At 43.0% G+C, this 26,643-nt stretch overlaps 1 protein-coding gene across 1 annotated transcript; it reads right to left on the bottom strand.

Annotated features, from left to right (window-relative positions):
- On the bottom strand, positions 1–8,418 carry SPATA19 (spermatogenesis associated 19). The gene is made up of 7 exons (XM_083588234.1): positions 8,218–8,418; positions 7,974–8,030; positions 6,154–6,315; positions 5,265–5,347; positions 4,039–4,116; positions 1,838–1,936; positions 1–224 (listed from the first exon to the last, which is right to left on the bottom strand). Exons 1-6 carry the CDS (start codon positions 8,293–8,295, stop codon positions 1,849–1,851), a joined length of 546 nt encoding a protein of 181 aa, XP_083444360.1. The 5' UTR covers positions 8,296–8,418; the 3' UTR covers positions 1–224; positions 1,838–1,848.
- Between the last annotated feature and the right edge of the window lie 18,225 nt (positions 8,419–26,643).

Consider the following 26,643-nt stretch of genomic DNA (forward strand, 5'->3'; position numbering starts at 1 on the left):
CACTTTAAATGGTAAGCAATTTTTATTAGTCATTCACAGTTCACAAAGCCAGGCATTTATAACAGCCCAAGCACACACAAAATAAGCAAATCCTTCCAGGGGATTCAGGCTGCTTCTCTGGCCATTTCAAGAAGGCAGGGCTTTCACAGCCAAAGGAGAAGACCCAGAGGGCAGAACAGGAAGGGCACCTCCTTCTCCTCAAGAGCCACAAGGAAATCGGGACTCTGGGAGGAGGAAAGCACAGGAAGAAGATCAGGGGGGAAGAATGATGCTCCTGCATTGGGGAAACATCACATGTCACTGCTAGAGCTGCTGCCAGGTCATTATTTCCCAACAGACGTTTCAAATTACTAACTGAGTAACTGGTGCTTTTTCGGGTTTGATCCAGAGATCAGGAAAAAACTAGAGGCTTCTGCATTTTCCTTCCCCCAGATTCCTGCCCAAGCTGTATGCATGAGATCAAGGATGAGGAACAGGTGACCCTCGGGATGCCATTGACCTACAATTCTCATCAACCCCCAGCCGGTATGACCAGTGGTCAAGAATGATGGGAGTTGTAGTCCAACAACATTGAGGTCATGAGTCCCATAGAGATGTCATGGAGGGCATGGGAGGATCCTGAGGAGGAATGGAAGCAACTTGGGGCATTGAATCAGGGGAGTCCTGAAGGGGGTCCTGGCCATAGCTGTCAACATTTCCCTTTTTTAAAGGGAAATTCCCTTATTCTGAATAGGATTCCTCACAAGGAAAGGGAAAAGTTGACAGCTATGGTCCTGACAGGATGGGGGAAATTGTCTGTAGGCAGGGGCGTAGCACTGTTTGCCAGTGCCTGGGGTGGGTGGGTGTGCATGTGTGCCAGGCAGGTGGAGCACGCTTGCCCAGCCCTCAATGCCCAATGGGCACTCGTGCACCAGGCGGGGCATGGAGGGTGAAGAGCACCCCCGTGTTCCCCAACCTGTGCCCTCCCTGGACTGCCATTCGCATGCCAAGTGGGGGCACAGCACTGAAGGTGCTGTTCACCCTCTGCACTCCCCAGGCAGGGCATGACAGGAATCTCTGTGGGGCCACCTGGTTTTCACATACACCCCTTCAGACTGTGCACCCGGGGCAACAGCCCCTCTGGCACACCCCACACTATTCCACTGACTGTGAGATCCCAAGATGTGTCTGAGCCCACAGAAATCCAGGAAATGGAAAGCTGGGTCCAGGGAAGGGATAATTCAGGTTGGCAGAAAAGTACCCCTGTGGCATCAGGCACCTCTAATCAGAGACATCCTGCAGTTGAGTTCCCCTACCCCAGCACTGCCTCCGGGTGGTGAGGAGTTTCCTCCTGCAGGGGGAGGCAACAGAGACTAAATTGGATGCTGAGCCAGTGCTGTCAACACCTCCGTCCTCCAGGGTCGTGGAGGCACTAGAGGTGGCATGAACAGAGCTCACAGACCCAACCCACTAGGTCAATGGCCCATCCAGCCCAGCATCCTGCTCTTACAGTGGCCAGCCTGCAGGAAACCTGCAAGCAGCACATGAGCATAACTGTGCTCACCTGTGGTTTCCAGCTACAAGTATTCAGAATCATTACTATTTCCAGTTGTGGAGGCAGATCATAGCCATCACGGCTGCTACGTAGAGCTAAACATTAACAGAAGAGTCCTAATGGTAAGGGCTATTTAGCAGTGGAACAGAGGTGGCCAGCTGTCTTTCTGTGGAAATAGGCAACCACATCTCAGTGCTGTAGCTGCAGGTTCCTGCAATGAGTGGGGTTAAATGGCCTCGGGGTCCCTTGCAATGCTAAAATCCCATGGAGGGAAAGGCAGAGGGCTGGGGATGAGCACCTCACCTGTCCGTGTCTTAATACGCTGGCATTGAGAAGTGGAGGTTGGTGTCCGATGGGCCGCTGTCCAGGTCAGTCACAGCTTGGAACATGACTCTGGAGACACTGGGAGGTAAAGAAATGAGGTCAGACCGAACTTGCTCTCTTGCAGAATCTGGACAAGAGCTGGTAGTGGATTCAGGACACAAAAACCTGCTGAAGGTGCACATCCAGGAACCCTGGACAAGACCCTCCAACCACCCTTGTGAGATGGTCACTTAGTTGCCCCAAACACACCAGCACGTCAGCCTGCCACAGCAATGTGAGGTGCAAGTCCATCAATAAAACTGAGGTTTCCAGACATGCTACCCAATAGAGCAGCTCTGGGAAAGGGGTTGGAGAGGAAGGCATCAAGGCTCTTTGGAAGGCCAGCAAGCCACTTAAGATGCTGCAAGCCCACCAGAAAAAGGAGGAGGGGGCAGCCCACAGGTGCTGCTCAACCACCTTGCCTCCTATTATAAGTCCACAGGGTGAAATCAAGGGCAATTCTGGACTTGGGGAGCATGTCTGAATCTTCCCTGGATTGAGACCCACACACAGTACATGCAAGGTCAAGCATGGTGGGCCTCTTGAGCTCACACACACTCTGTCACCAAACCCCCACTTCAAAACATATCCCAGATTGGGAAACCTTCTCCCCATGGGCATAATTAGGCCTGGCATTGGCTGGCATCCATATGTCCTGAAGACAATGAAGACGACAGCAATATTTCTTCATGCCAGTTGCTGTAAAATGGTAGGAGGGGAGAGTGGCTCTTGTGCTCAAATCTCACTTGCTGGTTTCCCATTGGGGCATCTGGTTGGCCACTGTGAGAACAGGATGCTGGACTAGATGAGCCATTGGTCTGATCCAGCAGGTTCTTCTTCTGTTCTTATCTCCAAACAGGGCTAGGAAGGACCTCTGCTAGAAATCCCGGTCAGTGTAGACAAGAATGAACTAGATGGACCAATTGTCGCCTTATCACCCTCCAACAGTGAGTTAAGCATTCCAGAAGTGCTTTCTTTTGCACATAGAAGGAATAGCAAAGAAAGATGGGTTTGACAATAACTCCCTTCTGTCTCAGTCACAGCACCCACTATGGAGAAATTATCTTAACACTTTTAGTTAGTGTGTGTGTGTGTGTGTCGTATTTTTCACTCTATAAGACACACTTCTCCCCTCCTAAAAAGTAAGGGGAAATGTGTGTGCATCTTATGGAGCGAATGCAGGCGGGAGGCTCTGCTCAGTGCTCCCTTTAAAGAGCCACATGGAGCATGTGTGCGGGGAAAAGCCCCCAAGAGCCACACACACGCTCCACACACTTTTTAAAGGGAGCACGGCTCTTGGGGGAGCCTTCTGGTGAGAGGCTGCTGGGGAGAGGCTGCACGCGGCTATCCCATAAGCCAGGACAGCAAGCGGGATCACTGCGCTGCAATCCCGCTTGCTGTCCTAGCTTCTGGGATTCAGAATATTTTTTTTCTTGTTTTCCTCCTCCAAAAACTAGGTGCGTCTTATGGTCTGAAAAATACGGTGTGTATATATGTATATATGGACCAATTGTCTGACTCAATGTAAGGAAGTTCCCTATGAAACAATATAAAAACAGAAGGTAAGGAAAACTAGTTGGCCTAAATGGAATACCCTTTGCCAGTCTCTTTGGATGTGATTCAAATTGCAATATCCATATGCAGATCAACTCCAGCTATAGAATTTGTGTATAGAGATGTTATGGTCTATTTTCCCACTCCTAGGGTTAGAGACTCACTGATATGAGCACTGTTAAAAGAATTCCACAATGGATCACATCTAGGATTCAGTTAATTTATTTTCATACTAATGGGGCAGAACTAGGTAAGAATTATTTTTGGAAGCTGGTGTTAAGGGCAGAAGGGGAGCGTTGTATTGAACTTGCAGGGATAGAATTATCTCAGGAGTGTAAAAAGTTGCTTTAAAATGGGTCAGGGCATTGGTCCATCTAGCTCAACATTTTCTACACTGACTGATAGTAGCAGCTCTCCAGGATTTCAGGCAGAGGACATTCCCAATCTTATTTGGAGACACTGGGGATTGAACCTGGGGCATTCTGAATGCAGAGCAGATGCTCTACCATGGAGCTATGGCCCTTCCTCATATGTGTAAGCAACAGAAATGTCGCTAAAAGCTATTTGCCCTTCCAGCCGGGTCTCACCTATTGCTCACTTTATCCAGCCTCTCTTGCATGGCATCCTTTCTCATATCGCTCGTGACATGATACACCCGGGTGTGACTGAAAAATAGAATCATAGTGTTGGAAAGGACATCAATATGTCATCTAGTCCAACCCCTGCCCAGGAAACCACAGCAACAGCAACAACCCAACAACAAGAGTAGTCTTCAATTTCTTAACCACCCCATGAGGTTCCAAGATATGTTGTAATAATTTTAAAACAACATTAAAAACAATTAAAGCAGAATAGAATCAAGATAATGGGGAGATCATTAGGTAGTCATCCAGCCTCTTCTTAAAATCCCATTCCAAAGGAGAGTCAACCACCATCCAAGGCAATCTTTGTTCCACAGGAAATTTCTCATAATATTTAGTTTAAATCAATTTTCTTGTCAATTGGACCCATCAGTTTAGGTCCTGGTCTTTGGGAGTATCTGAAAAGGAACCTGATTCATCATCTATGTGACAGCTGTTCAAATATTTGAAGATGGCAATCCTCTCTCCTTTTAACTGTCTCTTCTCTGGGCTAAACATACCAAACCTGCCAGGTTTTGAAGGTCTGGTGCTAAAAATTCACTCATCTCTCAAAGTGAGTCTTGCATACCATTGAGTTGTCACAAGAAGCCATGCTCTACTCTCAGATGGCCTCATAAAATCACACATAATGCTTGACCTCAGCTCTGTTCATTTTTTGGGTGCACATCTGAAGAGGTCTAGCTCCGTGGTTTTCTGTTTCCTGCCCTCTGAATCCCCTCTCCACATTGAGTTGCCTGCTGTGGAATCATTTGCATATCTTCTGTGGGATTCCAGCATAGTGCAAAGGATTCAGGATCACTTTCTAGACCAAAGGTGGGGAACCTTCAGACCTGCAGATGTTGTTGGGTTACCACTCTCAACGTCTCTGGCCATTGTGCTGACTGAGGCAGCTGGGTGCTGGAGTACACTAACATCTAGATGGTTGCAGGTCCTCCTTTCTCCATCTAAATGTTGCTGAACTACAACTCCCACTATCCCTGGCCATCCTGGGGTGATGAGAGTTGTAGTTCAGCAACATCTGGGTGACCAAAGGTTTCCCACACTACAAAACTATTCTGTGGTTGCATATTTCAAGGAAAGATCAATGTCCCAGCCCAGTTCAAGAGTGTGCACTCAGATCATTCAGAGTGCCATTGCTCATCACTTCAATGATGACCCACGTGAAGGCTCACCTCCATCGGACAAACTGGATCCTTGTCCTGTCATCTGTCAGGTCCAGGCTGGAACTGGATGAAAGTATTGTGCTGGAACACTCCTGCAAACAGTGATATGAAAAGTCTGCTTATGTGCACCAGAAAAATCTTGGTGTGTACTCAATTCTGGCCAAACTAAGCCTCCTGATGTATATATTGCTCTAGGAGGCATAGTTTGGAGGCATAGTCGAGTATACACTTCCAGAGGTAATGCAAAATACATAACTTCTGGTAAATGAGCCACACTAGTTGCTAGAGGGCCGTGGAAATTCCAGTCTTCCACATGGAGTTGCATACTCACGTCTCTGAATTTTGCAATGCAAGTTTGGCTCAGTCAAAATACATTTGAAAATGTGTTCTTTACAGGATTAAAGATCCCCCCCAAAAAAATATTTTAAACGGGGGAATGAGTTAAAAATGAGTACAAAAAGCTTACAAGTTGCATATTTCAAGGAAAAGTGCATATAAAACTATGTGCAATTTAAATGCAAATTCATTGTATAGCTCTTTTTTTAAAAGCTATGCAGAAAGTAGGGGAAGAATGGACTTATTGAAACTGACACAGACAGAAATACACTGATTTATCATAGAATACTTCCTTTTGCAGGCTATGGCTGCATACACACCATACATTTAAAGCACATTGGAAGACTATTCATCACCATGCACACAAAAAGTATGCTGGAAACTGTAGTTTACCACTCACAGAACCACAATTCCCAAGACCCAATACAGTTTACCAGATGTTTGGGGGAGTGCACTTTCAATAGATGGTGCATCCACAGCCTATAAGTCATCTAAGTATTGCTCCTCTGCTTTTCTCTATTCCATTCTCATCTGCACATAAACTGTTGCAGCTCTCACTCACCCTTGGTGGCCTCCTGTCTTCAAAGGTCTCCCAGGTTTCTGGTTTTGATCTTGCTGCTGCCAAATCTAGGCCAACTGAAGGAAAAGTTCTGATCCCTTCCACGTGGCAGTCCGACCTGTTTTCTGACTTCTGCCTAAAGATCTTGACAGCATCTTCTTCGATCTAATAGGCAACACAAACACACATGCTGCCACCATATTCTCCCCCAAAGTGAAGTTATTTATCATACAAAACTAGTTGGTCACCATTAATGTCATTACAGTTGTACCTTGGTTTTCGAACAGTTCAGTTCCCAAATGTTTTGGCTCCCAAACGTCGCAAACCCGGAAGTGACTGTTCCGGTTTGCGAACTGTTTTTGGAAGCCAAACGTCTGACCTGGCTTCCGCAGCTTCTGATTGGCTGCAGAAGCTTCCTGCAGCCAATTAGAAGCCATGATTTGGTTTTCAAACATTTTGGAAGTCAAATGGACTTCCGGAACTGATTCTGTTGGACTTCCAAGGTGCGACTACTGATTTATCATAATTGTGAATGACACTTGACTTCATAGAGTTTCATAAGAAGAGGGAGATGAAAAATAAACAGGCTTCTGCCCTGAAATGAGATTGCAATTTAGGTATCATGGGAGGTAAAGTATGAAGAGAGGGGACTTTGAACAGGACCTCAGCATAACTAACTTTTATGCAGGATCAAACCGTCACTCATATCAGGGCCAACCAACTAAGAAATGCATTTTGCAACTCATGGCTCCAAAAAGACTCACCCAAGGCAGAACATCAACATTTCTTCTCTCTCTCTCTTGCTCTCCCTCCCTTCCCATTGCACAATAAAATATATTTAGAAATGCAGATATTAAGAGGGAAATGCATAGGTTTGAGATAATATGCTTAAAAATAAATATGTGTGTGCAGATTAAAACAACAATGGGTTGATGTAAACCAGGATGGGAAAGATTTGGGAATGATGTGTATGACAGCAGTTCTAGATACATGCGGAAGTGAAAGCATGCACATGTGGTTCAGTTATGCTTACCCCTATCCTATCCTAGTTACCCACAATGCTATCCACAATGGAAAACCATCCTATACCCCGTAGGCTCCTCTGCATTTTAGAGCCTTGGTTAAATGTGGTTTCAAAAACATGCAAAAGCTTCCCTAAGTGCAGAAGGCTAACCTGGTGCAGACAACCATCCTTGAACATGCAGAGTTTGAGGAGGGTGGCGCTAGCATGCTCAAGCTCATATGGCTAGTTAAGCCCCATGATGAGTGCTTACATCCATGCTAATGTTGTGTGCTGGATCCGAATTCCTTCCAAGCAGTCTGCATGGACAGAGCATAGAAAGCTGCCCAATATTAACTCAGCCCCTTGTTTCCTCCGTCTCAGTACTGTCAACACTGACAGGCAGTAGCTTGAATTTTATTCGTTTCATAAAATGTATACACTGCTTGATGGTTAAAAAACAACAACCTCAAAGCCGCTTATAAAAAGAATGAAACAATGATGTTATTAGTAAAAACAACAGTTCAAAACATTTAATAATAATAATAATAATAATAATAATAATAATAATAATAATAAACACCCCAAAGTAATCAATAAACTAATAATAGACTAAAACACACACCAACATTCCAAATATCTGGACAGGTTTGTCTAAGCTAAAAGCTTTCCCAGGGATTTAGGCAGGGAAACTTTCCCTGACACACCTGGAGATGGGGGGGACTGAATTTGGGAGCTTCTGCATGCAAAGCAGATACTCTGCCACTGAGCTATGGCTTACCCGCCCCAAATTTCAGCCTGTAGCCCTATTCATTACACTCACCTTCTTCAGCCAATGCTCCAATACGTACTCTATCTCTGGCTCAACTATGTTATCGGCCTTAAAGGGAAAAGAGAAAATGAGTGGTAGTCAGAAATTCAACAGGGTCACCTTATAGTAAGTATCACCAGTGCTTTTTTAAAAATGGGGGTACTCAAGGGTATGCAGTACCTGCACCCTTTTTCTAGGAGAAAAGCACTGATATCACTTCCCCCTCACCACCTCACAGCCCCTCCTGTGCCCTTACCGGAGCATCGTCAGCTGGGAAAGGTGTTCTAGAAGCCCTGCGGAACAAGATGTACGCTCCCCATGTGGTAATGATCATCCTGAGGCACTCTTAGCGAGGGCCAGATCTCTCTTGCCTCAGCCACCGTTCTCATCTGCCCTAGAAAACGTGTGGCCTCTGCAATTCCAGCTGTGTGTTTGTGGCAGGGAGACATTATTGTGTCACTAAGCGCAAAAAAAAGTTGTCCGGGCAACCATGACGTCATAATGAGATGGGGGAGGGCAGATACTTATTGGTCAGATTCATTGTGGAATAAATATAGCTGTTTATTCTTTTGAATCTGGAAGACTGTGGACTTTACCATGAAAGGCTGGCTTGTGAAGGTCCAACAATTAGCCTTGAATGAGAAGCTTACTGAGTACAGTGGTACCTCGCAAGACTAATGCCTCGTAAAACAAAAAACTCGCAAGATGAAAGAGTTTTAAGTTTTTTGAGTTGCTTCGCAAGACGAATTTCCCTATGGGCTTGCTTCGCAAGACGAAAACGTCTTGCGAGTTTGTTTCCTTTTTCTTAAAACCGGGTGCATTGCTTGAAGAGGTGCAGTTCCGTGCTTCGCAAGACGAAAAATTCGCAAGACGAAAAAACTCGCAGAACGAATTAATTTCGTCTTGCGAGGTACCACTGTACTGCAGGGCCAGCAAGGTGCAAAAGACAGGATACCTGGATGACCTTCATTTGGCACTGAGCTAAAGATCTCAAAAACTGGTTGTGCACCAACAGCATAAAATACTGGGTAGCTGTTTTTTGTGCGGCAGCAATAGCTTGTTGGTGCAGGATCTTGTCCTAATTTTAAAATTATTAACACCTTAAGCTGTTCTGCCTCATTTCAATATAATGATTTTTAAATTTCTCACTTTTTTATATTCTACGTAGTTTTTAAATTCTATATTTAATATTGTACTTAATGTACTATATTGTGTCCCTCCTTCTCAACTGGTTATTGACCAAAATAAATTAATGCAAAATGCATGTAGGAATTGTCTATGCTCGCAAGTTTAGTAAAAATTGACTTTGATTTCTGGAATGATAGACCTCAGTTATGTGTTTTTACTATTTTTGGGTTGGGAGCTGCCCAGAGTGGCTGGGGCAACCCAGTCAGATAGGTAGCATATAAATAATGTAGTAGTAGTAGTAGTAGTAGTAGTAGCAGCAGCAGCAGTATTAGATGGGGCGTGAAGACGATGAGACAGTATTGCTTGGGTTTGTGTAATAGATGTCAAGAAAAGCAATGAATACATGTTACTTTCAAAACAATGTATGGCCTGTCATATCCTTCCAGAGTGTAAGAAAGTGCAAAGTTAACTTTGAATGCATGGTGTGGAAATTAACTTTTGTGCCCTGCAGCCTCAGTCCTTCCCCTTTAACGCCTCTGGGAAACAATCCCATGCAGACAGAAGGAAGTTGACCTAGACTTGCCCCTCCCTCCATCAAATCAAATAGGAAGGCTGGCTGAGTTGTATCTCTGGAGAATCCATGGAGTGCTGATTCAGAACCAATGTTTTTGGATTGGTTCAGGACCGATTGCATCTGTTCCAAGCAAGGTGTGTGGGTGTGGGTGTCAGGTGGTGGTGGTGGGGTAAGTCATAAAGTGCCTGGTCAAATCTCTAAAGACACACTGGTGTCCATTTAGGATTCTGGGGACAACAAACACACGTCTTTACTTAACCAGAGATGCCTTTGGAGCAGAGTTGCCACCAAAGTCCTGGGAGCAAATTCCATAGCTTAACTACATGCTGTGTGAAGAAGTACTTTCTTTTTGTCTGTCTGCCCTGAATCTTCCAGTGTTTAGCTTTATTCACTCTCTTTGAGTGGATGTAGGATTTCTCATGACGTTACTTTTGAGGTTGCCCAGGGGTGTTTGTCAGTGTCCTCACTGTCATTCTTCAAACCATCTTTCCAGCATTCTGCAGCCTCCCTGGGTGCTCATTCTTCAAAAACCTTATGATGTCCCAGGGTGGTTTTTCCTGGAAGTGCAGGAAGGTGGGAAGTCTGCCTACAACTGGTCATTGTTGTACTTTTTAAGTGAAACCTTTTTACTTTTAAACAAATCCAGGCAGAAAGATGTCTTTAAAAGGTTATAGGAAGGGATTTATTTTTTTAGAAAATGTGAGCACACTGATCTCAGGTGCTTAGGAGCTAGACATCCTGCACTTTGATTAAAACTAAAGAGAAGGCAGCAAATGGTTACTCCTTCCAAGGTGCTTTTGCAGATCAGAATATAAGAAAAGTGTTGTTGCTGACCTTTCAAGCCTTAAACAGCCTCAGCCCAGTATACCTGAAGGAGCATCTCCATTCCCATTGTTCAGGCCGGACACTAATGTCCAGTGCTGAGGGCCTTCTAGCGGTTCCCTCAATGCAAGGTTACAGGGAACCAGGCAGAAGGCCTTCTCGGTAGTGGTGTCATACCATCAGATGTCAAGGAACTATCCAACTTTTAGAATACTGTACATCTGAAGGCAGCTCTGTTTAGGGAAGTTTTTAATGTTTGAAGTTTTATTCTGTTTTTAATGTTCTGTTGAAAACCGCCCAGAGTGGCTAGGGAAACCCAGCCAGATGAGTGGGGTAGAAAATAAAATAAAATAAAATAGTAGTAGTAGTAGTAATAGCCAGATGGATCAGGCCAATGGCCCATCTAGTCCAGCATCCTGTTCTCTCACAGTAGCCAACCAGGTGCCCTGCCATGGGAAACCTGAAAGCAGGAACCAAGTGCAAGAGCACTATTCTCCCCTCCAGTTTTCCAGCAACTGGTATTCAGGTGCATTGCTGTCTCTGACCATGGAGGCAGATCATAGCTAGTAGCCATTGATAGCCTTTTACCTCTATGAATTTGTCAACTTCTCTTCTAAAGCCATCCAAGTCGGCGGTTGACATTACCTCCTGTGGGAGCGAGTTCCATTCTATAACTATGAACTGTGTGAAGGCGTATTTTCTTTCATCTGTCCTGATCTTGAACATTCATCTTCATCAGATGTCCACAAGTTCTAGTGTTATGAGAGAGGGAGGGAAACAAATTCTTTCCACTTTCTCCATTCCATTTTTAGAAAGAAAACAAACAAACAAAACTTCAGGTTGCAGAAGCAGCTGGAGGCTGCAGAACTCTTAGAAACATAGAATGATAGATTTGTAGAGATGGAAGTGACACTGGCGAAGGAAGAGGAGTGCGGGGGGAGCGTACCACCCCCGGCAGCATGATCCCGGTGGGGTGCTATCGGGGCTGCACCCCCGCCCACGCTGGGAGCCACACCCCCGCAGGCAGCGTGCCACACCCCCAGGATGCATGCCACGCCCCTGGGACGTGTGTCACCTGCTCTCCGCCCCCCCCCCCCCGCTGCTGGAGTGTGAAGCTCTGCCACTGACAAAGGGTCATCTTAGTCCAACCCTCTGCAATTCAGGAATCACAGCTAAAGCATCAATGAAAGATGGCCATCCAACCTCTGCTTAAAAACCTCCAACAAACCTCATGAGGGAGACAGTTCCACTGTCTAGCAGCTCTTACTGCCAGAAAGTCTCTTCCTGATGTTTAGTCAGAATCTCCTTAGAAATGCATGGGATAATAATTATCATATTTAAATATACTGTGATAAATGACATAATAAACTACATATTTTAATATGGATTTTCCTGCTTAAAAAAAGTTAATGTGCAATAGGATGAAATAGACTTTTAAGCACATGCAAAATTGACTGATCTAGCCTGAGGTCCATCCATGAGGTTAAAGCACTGATGTCCTATAGATATGCATGCATTTTAGGCAGAGTAGATGGATAGGAGTCTGTGTTCTCACATTAAACCTCCCCGGTGGAAGTGCATCTGCTGCCTGAAATAAGAGAATCACTTTTCTGCACATTATAATCACCAAAGCCTTCCAAAGCCCAGACTAGCCACCTGGGCTAAAGACACAGGGATTTGGGGACTCAACTGCACAGCTGTGGAGCTGTACAAGGTATTATTTACAGTGAAGTCACAGATGCAGGAAAGCCTCATCTACCCTTGTACTGCCTGTCATTTCGCCCCATGGGGTTGTAGTCACATGTTTGCAAATGTAAATAAATAATTTGTACCCTTGAGGGCAGGGGAATCAGGTTTTTTTGGGGGGGAGTGGACAAGTGTGAGTGAGTAAATGATGGGCAGGGAGAGTTAAGCATCAACCCCGATTTTCCACTGCTGGAAATGCTTTTTCCCTGCAGCAGTACCTCTTACCTTTTTAAAAGAGAAAAGGCATCAGGGGTCTCTTGCATGTGGTTGTGTGCAATGAGTAGTAGTGAGCAGTTGAGTAGGATTTTAAACACCATCTCCTTGGTTTAAATTCAACATTCTCACTAGTTCACACTGCTGTCCAGAAGCTGGCACTGATGTACAAAGCTTCATACAGCTTGGGAGCAGGATGCCTAAAATATAGTCTCACCCCTGAATATTGCATTCTGTAGGAGACCTTGTCCTCCAGACACCACCCACGCAGGAGGTGCATTCCATACGATATTGAAATTGGGGCATGAGTGTGGTGACACCAACCCCTTGCAACTCTTTCCCATTATATTTCAGGCAGATGCATCTTGACTATCTCTTCACCATCATTAGGAGGCTAGTGTCCTGGTGAAAATAAGTGATAGTACCACTCTATGCTGTGTCCAGTCCTGGGTACCACCATTTAAGGAGGATGTTCACAAGCTGGGAGGAGGACAACCAAGGAGTTGAGTATCTTCAGCCAGGATAAGGGAAGGCTGAGTGGTGATTTCAGAGTCGCCTTCAAATATCTAAAGGACTGTCACATGGAAGATGGAGTAATGTTTTCTGCAGGGAAGACCCAAGGCAATGAATTCAAATGACAGGTAAGGAGATTCTGACTCAACATTAGGAAGAACTTTCTGAGGGCAATTGCTGTTTTGAGTGTGAAATGTACTACCTCAGAAGGTGCTGGACTGTCCTTCATTGGAGGTTTTCAAACAGAGTTTGAGTGGCCATCTGTCAGGGATTATATAGCTGTGATTCATGCATTGCAGAGGGTTGGAGTAGATGACCTTTGGGATCCCTTCCAACTCTTAGGGTCCCTTCCTAGACTATAATTCTATGATTCCTATTGAAGAGTTTTCTCTTTCAGCACACCTTCTAAGTGAATATTTTTATCCCAGTCAGCGTCTGCAGTGGATTTAAAATTCTTCTTACGCATGCAATTATTTTAATTACTTTTATGTATATATATTTTTATATAGGCAATGCTTTTAACTGCTTGTATATGTGCAATCGTTTTATATGTGTCTTTACGGCATTGTGAAATCACTTTGAAATGCTTCCTAGGAATTGATTCGTAAATGAAGTAAGCACACAGGCACACTTAAAGAAAAGCAAAACTATCACGCAGCAGGACATTTTTTGCAAATGTTTATTTATATCAAAATACAAAACATTTCTGAAGCAGAGTAATGTTACATGTGGAGCAATTAAATGTTTTTTGTTTTTTTTTAATCAATTCCAAAATCCATCATTCTCCTACAGAATGGCTAGTTTTACGTAACATTGTAACACTGCCATAATTTCCTTTACTGGGTACATTCTTAAATAAAATAAAAAAATACAGGAGAGAGGGGAGAAGTAAAGTCAATGAACATGCAAGGCTTATAAAATACCAGCAGGTCAAAGGGTTAAGGGCATATTATCGTTCACATTTAAGGCAGGGGCTACAGTTTCCATTAACTGACAGCATTCCAGAATGCCTGGGGATTGGGTGAACATCAATGGCAGAGAGGAGCGGGTTTATTGCTTAAGAGCCCCCAAACCAGATGTGGCCAGGAGTTGTCTCCAATAAAAGCCAAGTGGGGAAGCTCTTTATAGGAGGAAGGACAGAAACGTCAGAAGGGACTGAGAGAATCTCAGCAGAAGGGATGGTCAATGTTTCCTTTTCCCACATGACATACACTGCCATTGTTGTCTACGCTGGAAGGTTTTAAACCAAAAAAAAGTGACTGGAACCCCAGAAATCTTCACTGGTTTCTGCCACCTGCAGAATAATGATAAAAATCTCTGTATGTTAGAACTATTAATCCACAGGCTCCTGGAGAAGGAGCTTAAGAGCTTCGGAACTTGGTATGTCCACACTACACATTTAAACCAGTGTGAATCCATGGCAGCTCTCAAGGCTTCCAGTAATGGTCCCCACAACTCTTTTTTTTTCTGAGGGTCCTAAATTATTTGTGGGAGATTTGGAGCTTTTGGATGGAATGACACCTTTCCGGAGTCCCTTTGCTGGGAGCCATGGTAGTTAAAAACTGGCAATAAACTGGTTTATATCTGTAGTGCAGACATGCCATGTGCTCTGATTATCCTCTGCTCAGTCATCAGCTTGGAAAGGGAACGCTAGAAAGGAAGAGAACAAAGTGGCGCTTTCGCCCGAAACTTGTGAGGTCATCTTTGCCTACTCCAACCAAACATTAATAAATTAGCACCCAGAGATATGTGTGTGTATGTGTGTGTTGAGGGGGGTTAGACTCCCTTTCCACCCTTCATTATAAACTCAGGGCCTGGGAAAGGGTGAGATGAGGCTGAAGTCCTTTGCCTCCGTGTTCAGGCTGCTTGGATTCCTCAGAAGGAACATCAGCAGTCAAGAAGCTGAGCCTACATCCTGCTTCATCTACTTCAGATGGTCAAGAGGAGAGGCAAGGGAGGAAGTGAGAGGGCATGTTCTTCCTGCCCCTTACATTTCTGGCTCTCGTCTGATATGGGGAGGTGATACGGATCCTCCAGACTTAGGATCAGGAGCTGCATCTCCCAACTTCTGGTGAGTCTCAGAAATTTGGGGGGGAAGGAAGCGTGAGATCCTTGGGCTTCCAGTCTCAAAGCTTCCTTGGGAGGTCTGAAATGGCTCCTTGTTCCCCAGAGGCAAGGCAGCAATGCTGGCAAAAGTCCCCAAGGCCAGCTCACAGTCCAAATTCCTTTCTGCTGGTATTTTAGAGGCCTTTACAAAAAAAAATGGAGGCAAAGAGCAACAATGAAGATACAGAGAGATTATATATCGCACGGAATAAGTCTCGTATAAGGCTTTGGTACAGCACCATCGTATCTTGGATTTTATTCTGAAACTGTTTACAGGAAGGAAAAAAACAGACATACTGAAAAATAGTTTTTTCTTCTACTTTTTTTAAATTTTTTAATCCTTCTGAGTTATCTGAAGTTCAAAATTAACCCTCTACATGCCACCTTGGCTTGTACTGAATGATATATATATATAGATATATATTAAACCAACCTACCATTACACTGTTTACACACTACTCCCATAGCTAACAGCTAAACAGGTTGAAGTGTGCCGATCAGGAATCAACATCACAGATTTTTTTATTTTATTTTTTAGTAGCAGTGACTACTAGTCAGTATTTTAAAAACCCAAGAACAGAAACACAATGATAAGGAGCAAGTGAGGAGGGAGGAGAGTACTCTCTTATTGGTTTTATTTATTTGTAAGTCAATCTCTTCACTCTCTACCCCACCCACCGCAATTGCTACCTTTGAAACAGCACCAAAAAGCACCTTAACGTGAGTTATACATCGTAATACTCAACATTCAAGAAATGGAATCGAGGTTGAATGGTCTTCAAAGGTTAAAGTCAGTTTAATTCAGTAGGCAAGACTATAAAGAGGAAAAAAAGCACAATTTTAATGATTTAAATAAATTCTCAAAAATTTTAAGAAAGGAAAATTTAAAAAAAGCAATAGCACCTTATGGAAAAGTCCCATGGATCTCACATGGAAGAAACCAAGGGCATTTTTGTAGAACAGTATTAAGAGATTTGCAGAGACCAAGTCTCCACAGAGTGATATAAGATAGTGATAAAGGATTTTGATTGTAGCTTTCTTCTTTTTTGAAACTATGACAGGGATATAGCTTCTCTCTTACATTTCTGTTAAGTGGATGCAAGCTACTTACAGAAAAAAAAAGGTCTCATCTACTAAGCCACTTCTATAGGATCTTCCAGCTGGGGAAGGCCAAGTCCATGCACTTGGGAAGGAAGGTCCAAGTTTTCATAGCTGGAATGGAGAGTATTAATGGACCATCTTCCTGCAAAACAAGCTCTGTCCTAAACGGAAGTCTTAATGATCTTACAAACGGGGCTCAGGAATCATCGGCAGTCTCATTGAGACCAAGTGAAAGGAAAGTGTGCCCATAGGACCACCAACCTTCAGTGGGAGGTTCTTCAGACTTATGCTGGCCTTCTCAGAGCACGAGAACAGCAGTCAGGAGCGACAAAGGTAACATTTGAGATGGCTGGCAGTTCACCTGACTCCTCTCTCCAGCTCTGTGTATGTTGCCAATACCCTCTAAACGAGTAACTGGACATTTTCCGCGTGGCCCACTCAGGGCTATTTTTTCTACCACCCCAGTTCTCATTCTCTTGCTAAAGTTTGTTTAAAATGTATTGATTAATCTCACACAAACCAACACCTCCCAAATTCTTTGTCCCAATGAATTCACACCAGAAATGTGTCAGGAGGTAACAGTCCATACCACAGGTGAAAACCAGGAGTCCTGGTGTCAGAAAGTCAGGCATCTCCAGCTTCATACCTCAAATACTATACAGGATCAGGTGAGCAGCAAGACTCTGGCTTGCATTTGGCATTACAGAGGGCTAACAGTATTACTGCTAAAACTGTGCTCTGTTGATGTTTACGACTATGTAGATATATATTTGCCCTATAAGTGATTGTGGAACAAGATGGAGAGATAACATACACATGTCCTACTCTAATTCTGCTATACCAGTTAAGTGGAACCTGGGGTAAAGGTCTTTTCTTTTTGGATGTTCTCATTGCTTGCTGCTAACTGATGAAGCTAAAAGACCTTTAAAAAGAGACAAACACCCATCTCCTCCCAAAGAGAAACATATTCAAATTTATTCCACTTTTATCTTTGCAACCCCTGCAGAACAAAGGCTGAAACTGGAAAACACCTGCCCTTTTATATTCATATGTGTGATGGAGATATAAAACAGAAAATGAAAGAAAACCATCATTGCACCATTATGGGATGGACAAATCTCTCTGAGTTCAGCTCCTCACAATTCCACAACGGTTTGTGATTTTAAAAAGTTTTCATTAAAATTCATCACATTTTAGTGTGAAAATATCTGGATAAACATGTTTTTTCATGGGGGGGATTCCATATTCACTAACATATGCATTTTTAGGCACACTGGGCCCCTAACATACCCAGTTTTATAAACATTATTCGGTTGGAGAACTGCATCACAAAATTTGGAAAAGTGCAAATTCTGAAGGATCACTGCATTTTACTTTGCAAATTGCTTCAGAAAGTACAAATTAAGGAGGGTCACATTAAAATGCAAACCAAACCAAATTTTCCCACCCCACCCCTACTCATGAACATTACATTCTTGTTTTAGCTTATAAAGGGTTGCCTAAAGGTGCTCACATAAAAAGCCACATCCTGTGGGTGACCTGCCAGGTCTTTGGTGGTGGTGGTAATCCTTTTGTGTGGACACAAAAATAGCTAATGCAATTAAATATAAACACCAACTTTCCTCCAAAGTTTTTATAGCAAGAAGATAGCACTTGAAGAACCTGGTTGAATCCACAAGATTTGCCTTAAAAAAACCCTCCTGCCTGGAGGCATTGCCCATGTGGAAGGAATCACCAACCTTCCTGAACTGTTCAGTCCAAGAACCACCACTGAGCATCAGAGGAAGCTGTGCAACCTTGCCTACACTTCAACTCTAAAGTTCAGTCTGACTATTGAGAGGGTGAGATAGGCCATTCCACAGAATGTATGCTCCTCTGCCTCCCACAGTAAAAGGAACACTGAGAATGAGGACTCCTAGGCTTCTGCCAAAGGCTAAAGAGTCACAGCCTCAAGAAAGTTTTGTGGCTGCAACTCTGGTGCAGCCCATTCCAGTTGCTCAATTGCTATTTTGATTGCCACTTTGACTTCTTCGTTCTTTAATGGCATTCACCCTCCCTGGAAGAACTAAAGGCAGGAATCCCAGCTCTGGCCAGCCCAGTTACAGAACAGGAGATGTTGTCTGGAAGCACCAGCAGAGGCATCACATTTTGAAATCCACTTAATCTACAGGTAATATAGTGCCTAGACAGATGGTTTCCTTTCCCCACTACCACCACTCCCTCTCTCCTATTGAGAGCTACTACTTAGGCATCCCACATCAAGGTCTCTTAGGAAATTTGAAGGAAGACTCTTCTTGCACTGAGCATAAGCCTTAACTTTGCTTCTGCCTGCAGCATTGAGAAGAGTCAAGTGCCTTGAAGATGCTTAGTAAATAGTGGACAGGAACCCACTGAAAGCAGCCACCCACCATATTTTGCTTTCCAGATTCTAAGCCTACTTTTGTTCCCCATACCCACCTCACCAATGCATAGAGGTCAACCTATATACAACTTCCTTAAGGACAGATGGACAGCAAAGATTAGGAAATCCTAAGTTTAGTGAACTGCTTCCCTAAGAGATCCTACTGAGCCAAGTGACAGCAATGCTGAAGCTTTCTGGGTTCCTGAGTAAGCACTTCTGACACTCATAAATGGCTACAATTTTGTGCTAGATCTTTCCACCACCCCCACCACCCAGATTGATGGACCAGATACTAACTAGAAGGATCAGCCTGAGGGGCACAGTAGGATGAAAACCTTCTGTTGATTAGTCCTTTGCCCCTCGGTTTCTCATGAAACTTTCCTCATCCCACCTAACAGATTAGTATTGCAGCTTTAAACCAGCAGATGGGTGATCCTCCCACCTGGAAAAACCTTTAGATGGTTCTTCAGTGCATCCCGGGGCCTTCTACAATTTCCCTGTGGCCATACCTTTCACACTCCAACAGTGCTGTTGTGAGTGTTGAGGAAACCACTCCTGCTGAGAGGACAGTTTAGAAACAGCCACTACCTAATTATATTTTTCCCCACCTGAACCGGCATTGATTACATTCACCTATATTCACCTGTATTTGGTTTGGGATTTCCATTTTTGAACTGAAGATGCTTCTCAGTTGAGCGGCACCAGATTCTACCCTTTTACAGAGCAGGAGCCGCTGGTAAGATGCAAATTTCATGCCAGCACACAAGGTTAGAACCACAAAGTAGGTCTAAAGTATAATACTGACAGGGAAGTTACACACTTCAAGCTAGAGAAACCTGGCAAAAATCTTTGCATCATATATCCCATTTCTTTGTACCAACCCTCTCCCTTAGAAATATGTCCCATTCCCTCCCCATTACCCACCCCAATCATTTTTTTTCTACACTAGTGTGACTGCATTAAAAAAAAGACAAAACAAGAAGCAACAACTTAAATGCATTTCACAGTAAAGATAAGCTGCAATATGTAGGCAAGGCTGAGTGTCCTTTTAAAAGCCCTTCAAACTTTTGCACTGACTGAGATTTTGCAAAAGGAAAGCAGAATTCTGGAACCTGTCTACGTTATGCAAACCCAAGTCCATTTGCAATATTTTGCATTTTGCATAATTATTCTGCTGGTCATTGGGAAGGGGGAAGAATCTGGACAAGATACAACAGACCTACCCTCTGACCACTGGAAATCTTAGGTTCAAAAAGGATTCCGTCCAGTTTCTGAGATTTCACCAGATATTGCTCACAGACTTGAAAACATATCTTTGCAATTGCACGGGTTAGAATCCTGCATGTGTGTTTTAAAACACACATCTACAGTCCTCCGGAAGCTCAAATGCTACACTGTAGCTTCTTGGCACACCTGCAGAATCACAGTGCACACAGCTCTGGGGATAAGAAGGGACTGCAAAATCACAGAGCACTGCTTGGAAAGGCTGACAGCCCACTCTGGCACCTCAGCTCATTTTCCCTGTCATGTCCAACAAGAGGGAAATAATCTTCACAAGTCTGCAGGGGATGCACCTTGTGGTATTGATCTACCCTAATCTTGATGCCTTTTGATCAAAGCTCAAACAACTCATCCTAAGACAACATATTTCCCAGGATGAATCTAAAGCACAGGGACAAAAAAAAAAAAAGCAAACCACATAGTTTATGATATGCAGACAAGTGATGAAGTGTAGAATTCCTAAGCACCAAACACATTTTTTTTTTGTTTTAAAAAAATACTTGCTCTGCTCCTGCTCTTTAAGCTTCACTCCACCTCTAACAGCTTTGCTGAACTTTCAAACACGTTATTAATTACTTGCTATTTTTAAATAGTTTTCTTCTATTTATTCCCATTGCCCCCCCTTAAAATAGAAATCAAATTTGTATTTATATAATTTTTATATACAATGCAGTTCTGGAATACACATAGAGCACATATTCAAAAGGTTTGCAAAGGAACTGGATCTTATCTTTGCCGGTTCCTCTGGGGTGTCAATTCTGATGCACAAGTGGGATTTCTGTTTTTTTGTATGAGGCAAGGCATGATCCTCCATTCTGGACCTCTGGAAGCTTCCAGGAGTTGCAGTAGCAACCCAGAGCTCCCCCCCAATGCATCATGGCAAGAATTTCAACCTAGACTGGCCCAGCCAAACCTGTGCTCTTCATTGTAGCCACAGAAGACTTCTGCACAAAAGTCTCACATATGTGGCGCTCTTAAAAGTCTGCCCAAAAAATATACAGCTGGCAGTTTTTGACTGCCAGTTAACAAGCTTTCGACCCAGGGAAGGTTCAGGGAGTTCCCATAACCAACCCCCTCCATTTCCCCCATTTTTAAATTCATTTTTTAAAAAAAGATATCCTTCCATGGTATTTCCATAAGTCATGCTTGCAACACCTGATTCCCCTGCCCTACCCCTTAGAATGTGGACCAACCCACTTACCCCCATCTTTTTTCCTCCCCACCCTACCCCACCCCTCTCACTGCTTACTGCCCTCCTATATCATGCACATTATCAAAACTACAAGAGTCCTCAAGATTTGGGGCATGGGAACCGCCTCACCTGCATACATCCTATAATAATCTATATAGCACACCTCTGTGTTGGATGCATGTGGTGGGAAGGGGGAGGAAAAAGGATAAATGCCAGGCCCATTGAAAGCCTGTAGAGGATGACTATTAATAATCATAACAATTAACTGCAGTTGGGTACTGGTGCTGGATACAGCTGTGAATGTTCAGAATTATCTCTATGGAGGGTGCTTTTTTCTGACCTCCATTTTGATCCCTTGATGACATGATAAGCCCAATAAATGTCATCAGTTTAGAAAAGAAGTAACAACTACATTCGATTTCACACCAAACCGTAGTTACAAGCATCAAATTCATCCAGTCTCAATAATCAGTCCTGTCCAATGAAAACTGCCAAATGCATTTCATCTCCTGTCTTCCATTCACCACCAGCAACACACATTCATGAAGGGTTTTCTGTATCTTCCTCAGCCACCTGAAGAAGACTGAGACAATTTCTAAGACCAAATGAATATGGGACCCGCTTGGACTAAAAATTACGGCTTTAAACAAACTTGTTATACTTGGGGGTTTTCTCTGATGACAGCCTTTAATTTGGCCATAAGTGAATGTTTACTTTATGGATTGACATTCTATTAATGCTTTTTGTGACTACTATGTTGAGTTTTCAGTTTCTGCAGGGTGTTAGAATTATCGTCCCAAAATATGATATTATAGATACAAATGGGCTTTCTGGTTTTCCTGATCCCTATTTACCATGTAAACATAGGATACATTTTTTATAAATAAACATTTATGTAACACAAAAGCTAAGGAGAACAATTCCTGTTTGGCTTTCTCATCTGCACACAGGTTGCCATAAAAACACAGGTGATGTACCTGATATCAGGCATCATTTCCAGAAGACATGCCAAGGTCTAAGCCTGCTGAAACTGAATTACTTGGGTGTGCAATTCTTTAAAGTCATCAGGGTGCATTATAATTCACCTTTGAATTAAGGTTCACACAGGGCAAGCATAAACAAATGCTATCCCTTGCCTAGGGCATAATGTTAATGTTAAAGGGATTGGGCAGCCTTATGGGCCTGTGTGTGTGTAATGGGGGCAGCTGCACTCCTCTTCCTGTTAAAAAGTGGGGGGACAAAAGTGTGTTCCAGCACTTTCAAGGGTGTGGTGAATTCATCTAAAGAACTAAATTCTAAAAATCAAGACTCATGAACTGGAAGGGTTAGGGTCAAATGTCTACCTGGCTGGTGTTTGCTATTCTTTTCGTTTCTTTTCAAAAAGGGCTACAATAGACTAATTCCTGCATTTTGTGAACACAACATGGAAATGTTCATAGTCTCTTTATATATATAAATAGGTCAGAATATGTCACAAAATGCTATGGTCAGGAGGAGGAAAAGTTGTTCTTCTCATCACTAGTAACTTTCTTGGCGCTACCCAAAGGAGTCACACGACAACTTTGCCACCACATTCCACACAGCACACAATCACATTGGACATAACAGGTGTGGGTATAGAGGGGAGGAACCAGGTTTCTACAGCAGCAAACACATAACCAGTTACTCTTGCATTGCCAAGGAAGAAAATGTTTGTTAACAGTCTACTGACCAAATGTCCTGTGGAACAAAATTTCTGTATGTGTGTACAGGCCTTGATGATATGCTAAGCAAGTTGTGTAGTCTAAAACGATGCTGCAGTCATTCATCACAGGATCCAAGTCAGTTTTCCCCACCTGTCATCTCAGATAAGTCACGAAAGAGGAGTTAACTGGGACTCTGTTTTGCTACGATCATTTAATGAACACCATTTTACTGGCTTACTCTGATGAAACATGCATTTGTAGTCATTTGTTACAACCTCCTATCAACTAAAAAAAAAAAAGTCAAAAGGCACTAAGTGACTGAGTACACCTTGGGTCAATAAACTCCAACCAGAAGATTGAGCATCCTGAAGTTCAGTCAACATACTGATAAAAACAAACAAATGCTACTAGCTTCAGAGAGTCTATTTGTCTTTGCCTAGAGACAAACTAAGGTTGGTGGTTGCTGTTTTTAAAAGAAAGATGAAGGTAAAGTTGCTGCCTGAGGCAAAATATTAAGCACAACATTGGAGGGAAAAAAAAGATTTAGTGAGACTAGCAAAATTACTCAGTGCTTTGCAGAACAGTGGTGTGATAAGATGCATCCTTTCTAAATCGTGATTCATTTGACCTGCTATTATCTCCAGTTGCACAGGTTTTGCAGAAGCCTTCCAGAAACTGTTTCTCCATCCTGATTCAGTAGACTAATCCAACGGGCTCAAAACCAAGGGGCACTTCCCTACAAATACAGCCACAGCTGAACCATGAGGAACTTCCATGTACATACCAGACATTTGAAATATTTTCAGTATCCTTTTTTTCACTCCATAATTTAGTAGTGTCAATGAAGTGCAGTGATTACTGAATTTTTCGCTCTATAAGATGCGCCAGACCACAAGACGCACCTAGTTTTTGGAGGAGGAAAACAAGAAAAAAAATATTCTGAATCTCAGAAGCCAGAACAGCAAGAGGATCGCTGCGTAGTGAAAGCAGCAATCCCTCTTGTCGTGCACAGAGGCCAGAGGAGAAACTGCCACACCTCCCTACCCCCAAATCCAGTCTGGAGTCTATTTCCACCTGCCCACCTGCCCCACATCCCACCCCCATACTGCCTTCTCCCCACCCCACCCTCTACCAAGCCTTTAACACCAAATGTTAGTTCTACATGCAAATATACTAGTTTCCTGAAAATACGTCTAACTGCTTCTCCTATAGTTCCTCTGTATATATCGCTACAGTTCTGATATACATTCCTCCTCCTTTAATTAAAACAAAGAAATCAAGGTAAGATCAACACTGCCAAGTTCTGTGTTGGAGCCTGGTGCTGGAGGGTCTCTACGGAGGGTAAACTGCAATGTTCTGGCACCATGCCCAGGATTTAAACACACTATTCAGGGTGCTTGGAGGGTGTCCCAAGTACAGTGACTAAAACAAAAGGGAACAGTGCAAGCCTGTCTGCTCTACAGGGTATAGCAATGGCTTTATTAAAAGGAGTTTAGACAATGTCCATCAGAGACCATTGACCACAACAGCTGAGTGGAACCTTTCAATTCACTGAATACGGATGCTGGGGATAAACTGTGGAAAACCTCTGTGGGAAACAGGAATAGATGGATGTTTCATCTGATCCAGCAGAGCACCTCTTAATTATATTTTTATGGCAGGGTGATGGTGGAAACAGGAAGCCAACACCACTTTATTCTGCCAAAAAGTCCTGGACAAACTTTTGATCTGCACCTCTACTCTGGATGACTTTCAAGGGAAGGTAGTGTGAATAAATTATCACCCTATTTTCATTATTAATATTCACAGCACAAGGGAAGCTTCTATGCCATTTTCTTTTTCCTTTCTTTCCTTTTTAGTTCTAGTGATGATAGAACTGCTGTTAGAAAGCATGTGTTACTGAACTATTTTTTTTTAACTAATAATTAGATTTTTAAAAATAATAATATCAACTTTCCCTTCCTCAGTTGTTTTCCTCTCTGGAAACACAACTTGCATACTATCTGCAGCAAAATACAGCACTATACCATTCCATCCTGCAAAGTCCACAATCCCTTTGACCATCCTGTCACTCGGAATGGGTAGCTTGTCAAAATCTAGCAGAGTTCAGAACATACAAAACAGCCTTCCCATAATCACTTCAATAAATACTGACATGAAAAGTCTTGCTCTAAGCCTGTGCAGTCCACCAAAGCAATTGCATCCTATTCTGACAAGTCTACACACCCACAATGCATTTCCAGGAAGGAAGGAAGGAAGGAAGGAAGGAAGGAAGGGAGGGAGGGAGGGAGGGAGGGAGGGAGGGTTTTAGGCGTTTATAGAACCCCTTGTGGGTTATCACTATACATGTTTTTGGACTGATGTGTCACAAGATGTATAGGCCATATTAATAGTACAAATACTTAATGAAAGGGAAGTGATAATATCAGTGTATTTCATTTACATTCTCAAAAAGGGGCGGGGATAGAAGCCTTTGTATACCACAGTGAAAGACATTCTTGCTGCCGGTGTCTCGTATTTTTTCACAATTTATTTTTGCTATATCCCCTGGCATTCACAGGAAATTTAGGAAACAAATACCATAAAGAATAATTACTATGGAAATAACAGCACAATATATCTCAGAGTTCCTCAGAATAATTAAAAGGAAAAAAACAAGCACAGATCTACAAAATTAAAACAACAAACACAAATCCTGACCTTGACAACAAAAACTGCTTTTTTGGGGAAAGAATGGGATAAAGGAGAAACACCTAGCATAACATAGGAATAAAAAATCCTGGGTTCTCAGAGATTCCAAGGAGACTTCTCTGAAGAAGTTTATGAAAGGTTGTTCTAAAAGGACCGCAAAACGGGGAAGAATTATTAACAATTAAGTGCACACAATTTTTCACTAGAAATAAACACACCTCCCAGAATCATGATCTAGACAGTTCTGAAACTACCAGTCTTGCCCTTCTGCAATCCAGCTGCAGTCCCTACACATACTTCCTCAAGAGTAAGCTCTTTGGGGTTCAATGGAGGCTTACTCAGGCTGTTTTTGTCTAGCTTGAATAGTGCCAGGCAAATGAGTATTATTATTTTTAAAGTCCATACAATTAAGCACACACATATTCACATAAATATATTTTATCATGGAAGGAAACCACACACCTCCTACAGAACTAAATGTTTTCAATGCCCCTAAGAACATGAAGGAAAGTCTCTTGAAAATCAACTACTCCCCCCCTCACTGTTGAGACTGGGGGTAGAAGCAAGTAAAGAAACTCCTTAAAAATAAAATCCCACAAAAATTAGCACCAACACCAGTTAGCTGGAGTAACAGTCTCAGTCTTTTCTCCCATGTCCTTTAATGGTAAAACTAGTCCAGGCCTTGGTTGGCCAAAACACACTAAAATATCAGTTGTGCCTATAGCAGCTGATTTATTGGAATTATTAGAGAACCTCCTATAGCACCATCAGGAAGGATTAAATAAGACTCTTGGAATGAAAGAGACAGTATGGGACCTCTGGAACTCAGAGGTAAGAATTCAAAGAGTTATGTGCATGCCTAGTGAGATCTTTCCCATCCCATAACAACTAGCCTTCCATGAAATACGAGTTTTTAAAACATGGCACAGGAGATTGCTGAGTGAGAAACTGAATTGCTAATCCTCCTGTGAGCACAGTTGCACGATTGTCTGGATTCTGACCAAAACTACCTATTTACTTTATTGGAAGTAAGGTGGTTATTGCCCACCTTCCTTCAAAAGAACACAAGGCAATTTCCATGGGTATCACAGGTCTCGCATGCAGGCACTGAAAAGACCCAAACTTGCTTAGATTTGCTGAGCTGGCTGTCTAGTGTGCCTGAAGACTAGCCAAAAAGCAGTCTAGCAGAATGTTCCTTTCCCAGGCCCCTCTTATAATGAGCAACAACC

Source organism: Podarcis filfolensis (genome assembly GCF_964270895.1).
Source record: "Podarcis filfolensis genome assembly, chromosome: 15".
NCBI classification, from domain to species: Eukaryota; Metazoa; Chordata; class Lepidosauria; order Squamata; family Lacertidae; genus Podarcis; species Podarcis filfolensis.